Source organism: Elaeis guineensis, chromosome 3 (genome assembly GCF_000442705.2).
Source record: "Elaeis guineensis isolate ETL-2024a chromosome 3, EG11, whole genome shotgun sequence".
Lineage (NCBI taxonomy): Eukaryota > Viridiplantae > Streptophyta > Magnoliopsida > Arecales > Arecaceae > Elaeis > Elaeis guineensis.
This window is the reverse complement of record NC_025995.2, coordinates 92,128,519-92,140,831: the sequence shown is the minus strand read 5'-3', so window position 1 is coordinate 92,140,831 and position 12,313 is coordinate 92,128,519. Positions and strand designations below refer to the sequence as shown.

Sequence of the window (12,313 nt, the reverse complement as noted above, 5' to 3'; positions counted from 1 at the left end):
CCTTGGGAATGGTGCATTCTAGAATGAAGTCGGCAAGCGCTTGTGCCTTGATGGATGCCAAGGTTGATATTTTATATCAAACTCTGAGAGTTCTATGACCAATATTGCAATCCAACCCAAAGTATTTGGTTAGTGGAATATTATCCTTACGGGCTGATCTATTAATAGTATCATAATGGGAGTTTGGAAGTATGGGTATAGCTTTCTCGCTGAGACAACAACAGCATGGATCAACTTTTCAAGTCTTGAAAATCTTATCTTGACATCGCGAAGGACCTCATTGATGTGGTAGATTAGTTTCAGAACCTCTCTTCTTTCTGTACCAAGATTGAGCTCAATGCAATAGGAGAAACTATCAGGTATAAGCAGAGCTTTTCGTTCGGCTCGAGTTTGCTGAGGAGTGGTAGTGAATAGAGGTAACTCTTAAGCTTATCAAATACAATTTGGCATTCGATGATCCACTGAAAATTCTCACTATTACAAAAATATCTATTAGCGGTATTTTTAAGTGCCACTATAGATCATAAAAATATCATAAATATTTTTATTGATATTTTTGTGATATTTTTTATGTGCTGTTTTAAGATGTGTCGGCAATTAATTAGCGACATTTTTAGAAAAGTATTGATAAAATTTTTTATTTTAATGATATTATAAATATCTTTAAAATTTTAATTCTGTCATATATAAGTGTCTTTAAAATTTTAATATCAGTATTATATATATATATCGATGAAAATTATCAAAAAATAAACTATATATTTTAGAGGATTCAAACTAATGATCTCATATTTGAATGGCAAGCCCTTAACCTCCAAACTATAACTTATATTATTGATATATTTATTAGTTTATTTAACTTATTAATGTTTATTCATGTCATTAAATAAGTAAGATTAAAAATATATATGTATAATAATATATTTTATGAGATCGGTATGACTAAGTCAAGCTCTATATAAAAATTAATAATTTAAAATTTAATAATAATTTTTTAAAATTTTATAAATTATGATATTATTTATCAGCATATTAGTTAAATACCATAATAGCAATTCTGATTTCCAACATTTCAAGTTATATGCCATAAAATAAAAATTTATAGTGATATTTATAATAAAGTCCGCTAATAAAAAATACTTGTTACAAGATAGTGATATTTTTATTAAAATATAATAAAAAAAATTAGTGACATATAATAATAAATGCCACAAGTAATTTGCTAGCAAAAATTATTTTTGTTGGTGTCTTTTTTTACTTTAGAGTCTTGAAGAAGGGAAGGCATCATTTTGCTGACTTAGAAACAAATCGGTTCAAAGCTGCTATCTTTCCTATGAGATGCCGAATTTTTTTTTATTGACTTTGGCGGGCTCATCTCTTGTAAAGCTCAGACTTCTCGAATTATCCTCCAATTATGGTGTTGATGACCCCGATAGTGGGTTGGCTGTCTGGATTCTCTTCAAGCCAGGGTAGCTTAGGTCGGGCCTTATTTTATTCCTGGCAATCTCTGAGGTACTTATCAAGCAATCCTCATTGAATGAGTTCCTCAATTTCATCTCTAAGCTTGATGTATTCTTCGATGTCATGCTCATTGTCACGGTAGAACAGGTAATATTTCTTCGAGTCACATTAGGTCGATGGGGCTCGCATCTTCCTTAGCATCGACAGCTACCCATTAATTGTCCTTGATCTCCATCAAGATTTGTATCCTTGGAGTGTTCAAGGGAGTATAAGTAGCAAACCTCCTTGACTGGGAGTGTGACAGCTGACCCCGAGATGGAGTTCTAAATTGACAAGTTTAGGGAGGAGTTTGAGATCGTCGTGAGCTCCTTCCTTATCCATCATTATGCTTTGGTCCGTTCTTTTTTCTAACTTTCCTTCCTCTTTTCTTCAGATTTCCTCTCTAGAGAGCCTCCATGTAGTTTCATAGCTTCCTCGACATTGGCATACTTTTTTGTCTGAACTAGCATCCTGACAAAATCCTTCGAATATCTCTTTTTAAGGGAGAAGAAGAACTGACACTTTAGAAGTCCGTCCTTTAGGGCTGACATGGCGACTTATTGATCGAAGTCACATACTTCAAGTGTAGCTGCATTGGCATGGCTCACATAATCCTTAAGAGATTATCCTTCTCTTTGTTTGATGTTCACCAAAGCGTCAGATCCATGGCGTTGCCTTCGGCTGCTAATGAAGTGGGCCATGAATGATCAATCGAGCTATTCAAAAGAATGAATTGAGCTCAGTTAGAGGCTTGAGTACCACTATTGAGCTATTTTCTAAAAAGTGGAAAGAAAGGTCTGACAAAGAATTCTATCGATGGCTTCATGCAAGAGCATGAGAGTCTTGAAGTTTTTCAAGTGGTCCATTGGGTCGGTCATTCCATCATATGCAATTCTATTTGTGGCATTTTGAAGTGGCTTAGGATCGGCTCATCTATGATCCTCTTGCTAAAGGGTGGGTTGACATTAAAGCCGACCTCACCATCTTGCATCGAGACCCAACCATGCAATGCCTCGATTTGTCGATGCATTTCTTGGAGCCTCTGATCTACATTGACGCCTCAAGCAGTGTAGTATTCCCAATGCCGAGGTAAAGATCATCTTGGAGTGGAGTCCTTCCCTAACTTGGGAGTCAAGAAATATTTTTGACGATCGTATTCTGAACTCTTTGGTCGACTATGCCAACTCTTTTAGGCTCGGTCCAAACTACAAGAGAGTGGCGAGGTTGTTGTTATCGAGGTGCTTATTGAGGAACCAATTGTGAGGCCACTGTCATTTATTGGATTGCTTGGATGGTTGCAGTCAAGGTTTGCACTTGCTGAACAAGCATGTTGAATTGTTTGGGGGCCACCCTTAGAGTGTGCTGAGGGATAGTGGAGGCTGAATTTCAGACGGATGAGGTAATGCCTCGACCTGAGGTAGTATCTCGGCTTGCTGGGTTTGCACTTTAGCTGGCCGAGAAGCCATCCTGTTAGAGTGACATGAGGTATTCGATCTCCCTCTTCGAGCCCAAGCCCTCCATCTAGCATCAATCAATTTCTGCTGATAATCAATATAGCATTGGAGTAAGTGGATCTGAAGTTGCTGGAATCTGCTACTACACCAGATGGAAGTGAACATGCAAAGCCCTCTATCTAGCGCCAATCTATTGCTGCTGACAGTCAATATAGTGTGGGAGTAAGCGGACCTGAAGTTATTGGAAGCTGCTATCACACCAAATGAAAGTGAACATGCAAATCAAGTTGCTTGCTAAAGTTATTTCTGACGAAAATTTTTCAATGCTCAAGTTAGTCATCAGAGAATAATGAAATAGAGGGAGAGAGTGGAGTATGATAGCATACCCGTTGGTTCCCTGTTCCTCCCTATTTATAGACGAGGCAGCTGGTCATTTTTGAGAAGAGGACAAAAGTGGTTGAGAGATTTATGCTATTTCCATCTTATGTGGTTAGAGTGAGCTATCATTTGTTGGATCATGAGCATATCTAGAATATAGATTGGATATGGTAACTATCCGACGCGTAATAGCCCTCAGAAATCTTGGTCTAGTACTTCATTTCAGAAGACATCCATCGAGGTGAGTAAGTCAGCTCCTAATCGAGTAGGGGCGGCAATGGGATATGACAGAAATAAACCGTCATCCCATATCACTGCTAAAAAGATAATTTCATAAAGAGTATGCTACCGATCACTTAAGTACATATTACTGTATCATTACTTGAACCGCCGGTCCGATGTGAAAATAAGTGAGAGGTGCAGCATATATGCGCAAGGGGTGAGTACCACATGCTGGCCTTGGCCCGCGTAATGGTTAGCCAATTCACCTAGAACAAGCGTACTAAGTGGTGATATGTAGTATTTTGCTTTCATAAAATTACATTGCCACATCTTTCCAAACGAGGCCTACATTTCATTCAGATTTACTTGGTATGAATATTCCACACAACTAAAAATAACGTAGAATATCACAATTTTTTTAAAACCACTGTAGCATACGTAAGCAGGTCTCCGATGGCCTTATCCAATGTAAGATTGAAACTGCTGCTTCGTGATGATGGCAATTAAGTGATAATAGTTGGTCGCTGTTTTAGCAGGATAACAATAATTCATATGCAGCCATCGTGTCACCTAACATTGTGGGTATGAGATCTAAGATAGCAGGAATATTGACTAATTTTTTTCTTTTTTTTTTTCAAAAAGTTCCACAGATCAAGGATATATTGCAAAAGATCGTTACATTTCAATTAAGTATGCCGTTGATAAGGTTATGTCACTCGAGAACTGGAAGTTCTTATTTGTTACTTTGGAACGGAAAAATCTCATTCGTGATGGTATCTTATGTAGCTTATCATATCGGATCCATGTTGTGCAACTCTAGTACATATCTTTCTCATCCATCCTTTTAACATTTTATTTACTGATTCTTACGGATATTTTTATATGTGTGATTTAATTTATCCATTTTATCAAAAAAATAACCTTATTTGCTTGCTTTCGAAGTTCACCATGAGTGATGTGAGAGTTTACCATATAAAATTGAAGCCGCTCATTCTTCGAATTGCTTTGTATGGTCACCAATTCTTGAGCTGCTTGTGTCATCAAGTTAGGGTTCTACCTGCCCGGAAGGTAATTACTTGAAGTAATGTGAATGTGATAGTTTTTTTTCTTTTATAAATCTGTATTATTGTTAGGATCTTTAATTATAAATTCACTGGATATGTTACTTCCGTCTATGCAACATTTCTACAGCAAACTAGCTAAACTTGTGATTTAAACAAATAGCTTAGACCACATGATGCAGTGAATGAAGAATGCTGCATTCCTTAACACTCTAATTTTTCTGGAATGGCAGTTGTCCTCGTCCAAATTGAGGAAAAGAAGGGCGAAAGAGTCCCAACATAGTGAGGGCAGCAAAAAAAAAAGATCAACTTTTGTGCTAAAAAATCATTGCTCTGTTCTACCTCCAAATCATTGTATTTTTTGTTCTCATTCAGGATGTGCTGTAAAATCTAATCCAGATCTCCTTAGTGAGAGTACCATATATATATATATGTATATGTGTGTATACATACATACATACATATACATACATACATACATATACATACATATATAATAATAATAATAATAATAATAATAATAATAATAATAATAATAATAATAAATGGAAAAATCGGAATACTTGAGCATCTCCACTCATTTGGTTGAAATATAAATGTCTGTAGCGATCGCAAAATATGGAACACTAATGCATTCCAATACATATGCCAATTATAAATAGCTTTTATGGTTGGTGACATATAAATTGCATAGTATGATATGTTATCGTCCTTCTAACTCTGGGAAATATGGTAAACCATTAAATGATTCAGCACAATTTTTTTTAAAAATACTAAACTAACGAAAACTTTATCAATAGTGATCGGTGAATTATCAACAATTCATATAATACTTGACTATTTGCATTGCCTTGTACAAGTAACTGTGGATTCTTTGTGAGGTTAAGGGAGTGCCACATGCATACTTCGATCTCATTACGTTAACTATTTATAAACCAACATTTTGGATGATCGATAGCCAGAATTTAACGATATTTTACAAGTAATCTGTATTAATATGATTAAGTAAAACAAGAGATTTCATACTGATCACGCTCCAGGAATCCAAAATCATCCCATCCTTTGGGGTTAACAAGGCTGCCCATGTAGATAATGGAAAACAAGCCAGTTAAGATGACTTTTAAATGCCATGAGGCTTAATAATGAACTAGGCTCATGGAATATTTCTTTCTCGTTCTTGTGGTATAGACTTTGTCTCTGAATCCGCTTGAGTTGATTCTCCAATCAGTCATTAAAAATGAGGCAAAGAGTATCAAGTATACTTCAATGGAATTTGTTTGTGATCAAATTTCAACTTGAGGGCTTTGCAGCCAATAGACTTTTAAGTACAACGGGATACAAGATAGGAGACTACCATCTAAAGTGACTTGCCACTGCCAAAAATGAAACAAACGGATTCCTTGAAGAAATGCATTCCTCTGTCATCATAAAAGGTGTATTAATATGCTTATAACTTGCAGAAATATGAGATTTTGGAAATGTAAGCTTAGCATTTGCTGATTTTTTCTAGTTGCATAGGACCAACCCCAAATTCTATGGGATTTTGGGCTTAATCATCCAAATAAACCCTAAAGTTATAGTAGATTATTCTTTCAGCGAACTTTGGAGAGACTTTGGAGCAAGAAAGAGGACGGAGGGCCAACCATATCACTCTTGAAGGGGATTTGTTTACTGTGATTGGGTGGCGATCAAATACACCAATTTATGGAATCAGTTTCCATCCATTGATTCACAATTATTGAAGATTGGTTTTTAGCCTATATTTTTTTTTTGATGATTCACACGCACGGATATATTTTTTCATTTGGTTTAATAAATCCGATTTTATCAAAAAAAAAAAAAATTGAAACCCAATCCAACAGTCTAGCTCCCTGACTTGTGCGGTCCTTGTGTTCTACTGTTAAAAAGTTACCAAACATGGCTCTTTGTTGAGACTAAATATAACAAAGCCCTCTTAGATGGTGGTCATCACAGAGCGTCCTGGAACAAGATGCCGGTAATTGGGTGAGTCTAGCCGTAAAATCCGAAATAAAAGCAGGAGGAATAGGTTCTGATTGAACTAACCAACTAACTATGAAGAAATGCTCAAATTGGTAGAAATAAGAGAAAACTCTCAAGTGGGCTATGATGCATACATAAGCCATGCTTCATATCATTTTTAAATGGTAAAATTTTGCTATCAATATATCATGCAAATAGTTGGATGCATAGTAGTGCAATGGCATACGTTCAGATCCCATTCATACATAAATTTTTTTATAACTCATTCAAGAATTATTCATTAATAGCTTAAAACTTTTCTGCAATACAAATTAATGATATCATATAACTTTGCCAGCAATGATTTTTTTCGACACTATTTATTACTTTTCTTCTCTTATGTTTATTTTTAATTTATATTAAAAACTCATATATTTAAATTTTATTTTTTTCTAATTCTTCGTTATGATAAATTTTTTGAACTTTTCTTGTTTCCAGATCATCACATCCTATCATTTCATTCTGGAACGCACCACTTATTTTAATAGCTATGTGAGAAACCGTCCCGGGCCTTCGCTAAAGAATCCAATGAGTCGCGGAAAAGAAAAGGGAAAGGGCTTTCATAGACCTTTCAAATTAAAGTGCGCCTCTGAGAAGCCAAGATATACACAATCTCAACCATCCGATCAGCAACGGTTCTCATTGAACGGCTCAGATGTGCCTGATGAGGATTAAAAAAAAACCTCCAACTACCAGCCCGGTTTCCTCGGCGGGAATATTTTCCCGGACGCCTTCCGAGGTTGACACGTGTCTAAATTGACCTGGCCCAGCCACAACCCTTTGCCCTCTCAGATTTCCCATTTCCCAATTTACCCTCGTAGGAATTGTGCGTGGCAGCAGCGCAAGCCGCGAAAGAGGGGAACATAGCCGAGGATAGAAAAGGAATAGCGTAAGATTAAAAGGGGCAGATAAGTAAATTGGAATGTAACGTTTAAATCGGCTATTCGGCTATTCTGCCTTTTTGATCCTCTCTTCCTCTCCTCCTCTTCTCCTCTCCTCTCCTTCCAATGGCAGCCTCTCCTCTCTCTCTTTGAGATGATGAAGCCATATCCTTTGCCCCAAAAGGTAATTAAAATCCAAGGTCATTTACATTTGTTTATCTGTTTATTTTTATGTTGTATAAGATTGTTGGATCTAGATTTGTCTCTTTCTTCATGGTGATGGTAGATCTCACAGAAGTTCTGGTTATTTCTTCTTTCCATCCTATTTATTTTTGTTTTTCGTATCTAGTTTATAATGATGTGTTTTTGTTGTCAATTAGAAGCGAGGTATTCCATGGAGCACATGGTTATGGCATTGATCTATATGACAAAACTTTTTTTTAAAAAAAATTGTAGGTAATAACCAGCAATATTACGTATTTGATTTTTAAAATAATTTTTTATGATAAAATTCGAATGTGATTGTAAATTAAAATGATAAATTATGATATAATTCCTTTGTGATTGAATGAATTATGATATAATTGCATGCAAGGAATGTACGAATTAGAGGAGATCCTAAGTTAAAAAGAAAAAGCCAAGTATAGCGTCAAATATGGTCGGTGGAAATTGGTTTTTGAACAAAATTTTGGATTCTACCAGTCCCACTGATTATATATCTTATTAGTTGGAATATTTCACTAGATAGGTAGTCTTATTCTTCTCAATCTAAACTTTTATTTCTTCCAAGTTGTGGAGACATGATTATAAGGAAAAGGACTTTCCATCTGATTTGTTAGGAAAGCAGCGATTATATTATAGAATATGTACTGTGAAATATTCAATGTCTCCAATTGCTTCTATTTGTTTTCTTTTGTTTTTTTTTTTTTTTTAAAGAATGTGTTGGAGAGTCTCCATTCCCATCTTCAAGACACTTAGGATGAAGAAATGTTGCTTTAAAACAAATGTTATTGAGAGTTCCTAAAAGAAAAAACCAATGTAATAGAGAGGTTTGCATTAATGTTAGTACTAACGATCCTCAATTCATACCTATTAAAATTTTACTTGACTCCTATTACAGGGTCACAATCCCTTCTATTTTTCATTAGGATACCAGTGATGTCCATAAGAATGCTTCTATCCATTGTGAGAATCCAAAGGTGCTCTTGGTAAAGAACAAACTGTCACTTGGTTTCCATATGCCTAGCTTTTGCAGGAAAAAAAAAAACTTTGAAAGCTCATGATTTCCTTGAAATTTCTATCTTCATCTAATTGAATCAACTGAATTGTTCTGCTCACCCTTAGATGCTATGGCATCATGTATTTATACGTTAATCCATGGTCTTGAACCATGCAATCAGTTACCCATCAAGCCATCGAGCATATCTCAACAACCATCATCCTGAAAAATCTTTGAGAATCTCCATTAACATGGTTCTCTGCCTTCTGGCTATTAGATGGAATGTTTTCCCAGTGCAAGAGATTCCTAACAAAGCAGGGTCTGGGGAGGGAATGTTTTGCTATATTGTTATATTGTTTTAATAAGTTTCGATTATTGGCTGGTCTTGTTTGGTGCTCTGTGCAAGAAGGCAAAAGATGAGCAATGAGAATTCTGTAATGGTTGTGCAACCTTGCTACATACCTCACATGATGCATTAAGGTTCCTTGAACATATGAGGGGGCTCCCATTAACATATCTTCCATTAATGTTCCTTGCTTCATACATACCTCACATGATGCATCAAGGTTCCTTGAACATAGGGAATCTCATGTTATTCTCCTGAAAATTCTGATCCGTGCACATCATGTGCTGCCATATCAGGACAACCAACATCTTTTTGCAAGATGCTCCTGGTAATAGATCTTGTCTCTTTATATTTTAATCGTTGGGAGATTCCATAATCTTAATTATTGATTTCTTTTAAAATCTAAAGATTCCTCCGTTAATAAGTTTTGCTTTCATCGGCAGCAATGTTGTCCTTGGGATTTTGTTTCAGTGATTGAACTGCTCTATTTAGACTTTTTCTTTAATTTTTTTAATGTTCACTTTTTTCTTTGAAGCTTCAAACAATGACTTTCAGCCGGATATTCTATTAGTAGTTGTTGGTTGTGGAGTGTTGTCCGGAATCCAATCTTGTCTCCTAAGAATCTCTGCAGTGCATCATGGTATACCATACTGCAAAAAGCTGAAAAGAATTATAGGAGGTTTACAATAATGTAATTCTTTTTTGCTAAAGTTAACTTGTTGAAGCAGCAGAGTGTGGCAATTCAATGGCATACCCACTTTCTCTTTGGCTAATAATTAACACCAGCATTATTGTTTTATGGTAGTCAAGCTGCTTCCTTTAGATATTCTGTAACTCTCTCCAATGGAATAGAACTTGAGCATGATTACTTTCAAACTTTTTGAAGAATATTTGCAATGCATAATGATGTCTTTCTTATTCATTACTAGACAATGTGGAAGAATTTGATTTACAGCTATGCGTTTACCTAGTTATTCTTAAATTAGTGCTATGACATACAGTCGAGACTGTAAGTGCACAGAGATCAAGGAGATCTGATGAGCCTAATTTGTCAAAATTTGAACAAGTCTGGTCATCACCATTAAGTCCTCCAGCCATGGGTGATGAGAATGTGAAGGTGACCGGAATCCGGCAGATAGTCCGATTTAGAGAGATGCTCCATAAATGGCATTCCACTGCACTTGGGACAAAGGAAAATGAATCCAAGGCCTCCGGCATTCCCCCTGCTGTGGACAAGCGCTTGAAGAATGTGTGCAACTCTTGTGATTCAGATGAGGAGGGCTGCCAGAGCCCGGAGCCCCCACCGGATGTCCCTAAGGGATATATTCCGATCTATGTGGGACCCGAGCATCGGAGGTTCGTCATACCAACGAGTTATCTGAGCCTGCCATTGTTTAAGCTACTTCTAGAGAAGGCTGAAGAGGAGTTTGGGTTTGACCATCGGGGTGCTATCACAATCCCTTGCGAGATTGAGACATTCAAGTACATTCTCCAATGCATGGAACGACACCAGAAGGGCCTCATCGATGATCGTAAGTCCATCACCTCTCTGTTATAAATTTGTGCTTCATAGAAATTTGGACTTGTTTTGCTGTCTTTTATTTGTTTCATGTTCAATCAGAAATTCAAGTATTTGCATCTTGCCTCTGTAAGGAAAGAAACATATTTGTTACCTTCCCCTTTCCTAGTGGTTCAGAGGGAAGACAGTTATTTCTCTTTTTCTTTCAGAAGTTTTTTTTTCTCATTATTGTTTTGATTTACCGGAACATTTTTAAAGTTGTTTCTTTTTGAGAGAAATTTTTGAATTTACTTTCACTATGTTCAACAAATTGTCTGAGTCTCTATTAGATGTTCTCAGATTCTCTCTTATGTTATTTGAAATTTTGTTTTAGACTTTTACAGAACTACAAACTTTTCCCTTGACAAGTAAATCATTATTACATATCTTGCATGCATGCATGAAGCTTATTTAATTGTTCTTAGAAGAGAGTTAACAGTTCAAAAACGTCAATTTGGCACAAGACTCAAATATCAATTGTTTACCAGTTTTGTGCTTGACAGTTGAATACCAATCTTTCCAAGTGGTTATAGATCTTGAAACATTTTTACCAACAATAAGGTTCTTTATGGATCTCAGAATTTCCTAGAGGCTTGCCTAATGTTGCTCTTCCTCTCTCTGCTCTTACTTTTTTGCAGGAGGAAATCCCACAGGGCTAGGAGAATGATCATAAAGACTTGCTTGTTTTCAGCTACAGCATTTAAAGGTTTGACAGCATGTCCAACTGCCAAATAGTTATATGACAATCAAAGTGTTAGGATAATTTTTTCCTGTATTGGTGAAATTTGTGTGGAATCTGATGTACTCGATCTTGGGCTTAAGTGGATGGAGTGTGAAGTCTTTATAAATTTCCCCCACTCCATTTTTAGGGCTATAGAGGATCTGATGGGGTTCATCTGACCCACATTCCCTGTTTCCTCCATCATGTAACATCGGATTTATTTCTCAACAAATGATTCTGTTAAACATATGATGCCTTGTTGATTTCTTTGATTAGTTTGTTCTTTGATTTTAAAGATTCCATTTCATCTCTGCATACTTTGATAAGGAGATAAATAATTCATTATTAATGAAATTTGATGGGACAATTTCATCTATCTTAAACAAAGACATCACAAGCAAAAGCCATGAGAGCAACTTCTTATATGTGAAAGGTGAAGGGCATGTGGGTTCTTCTTGGGGCTAATGGAGACTGACTATCATCCATGCTGATCACTGATTGGCTTTTGATGGCAGTGAAGGTGGAGGGTGTGGTGATGTTAATGGGTTTGGCTTTATGCACCTACTAGTTTGGGATTGATCATCTTTTAATAACACCTATTAATATATAACAGTCCAATTCACTGTAGAACTATATGCACTAAAATTATTAGGCGACTTCTTGGTGCCTGAGGTGGTGTTGATGTAACGGATGATATGAGAACAACATTGTGGTGGTGGGGGGGAGAGGTACCATCCGTGATAGGACGGAAGGATTAGTACAATAAAAGGACTACTTCAAATTATAATCCTCCAAATGACTTTATATAGAACAAACTTCAAAAGAGAAACCGACGAGCTCTGATCACCTGCGGAGGAGAAAAGGTCAGAAAAGATTTAAAAAAGATTTAATAAACTTTGGTTGATTCAATGACAAAAGGGTGAAAAAAGAAGA

At 36.1% G+C, this 12,313-nt stretch overlaps 1 protein-coding gene across 4 annotated transcripts; it reads left to right on the top strand.

Moving 5' to 3' along the window:
* Window positions 1-7,585: 7,585 nt before the first annotated feature.
* On the top strand, window positions 7,586-11,643 carry LOC105042015 (protein SMALL AUXIN UP-REGULATED RNA 10). Of its 4 annotated transcripts, none has more exons than XM_010919115.4 (3): window positions 7,586-7,720; window positions 10,103-10,633; window positions 11,298-11,643. In XM_010919115.4, the coding sequence occupies exons 2-3, from the start codon at window positions 10,198-10,200 to the stop codon at window positions 11,324-11,326; spliced, it is 465 nt and encodes a 154-aa protein (XP_010917417.1). In that variant the 5' UTR covers window positions 7,586-7,720; window positions 10,103-10,197; the 3' UTR covers window positions 11,327-11,643. The 4 variants fall into 4 exon arrangements, with proteins under 4 accessions (XP_010917417.1, XP_010917419.1, XP_010917418.1 ...); XM_010919117.3 differs by having other exon boundaries at window positions 7,597-7,720; window positions 10,169-10,633; XM_010919116.3 differs by having other exon boundaries at window positions 7,607-7,720; window positions 10,088-10,633.
* The last annotated feature ends 670 nt before the right edge of the window (window positions 11,644-12,313 follow it).

Bases quoted from the DNA above. Each gene is read 5' to 3' on its own strand.
- LOC105042015 (XM_010919115.4), top strand. From the start codon at position 10,198: ATGGGTGATGAGAATGTGAAGGTGACCGGAATCCGGCAGATAGTCCGA. The intron at 10,634-11,297 runs GTAAGTCCATCA...ACTTTTTTGCAG, and splicing joins GAAGGGCCTCATCGATGATC to GAGGAAATCCCACAGGGCTA.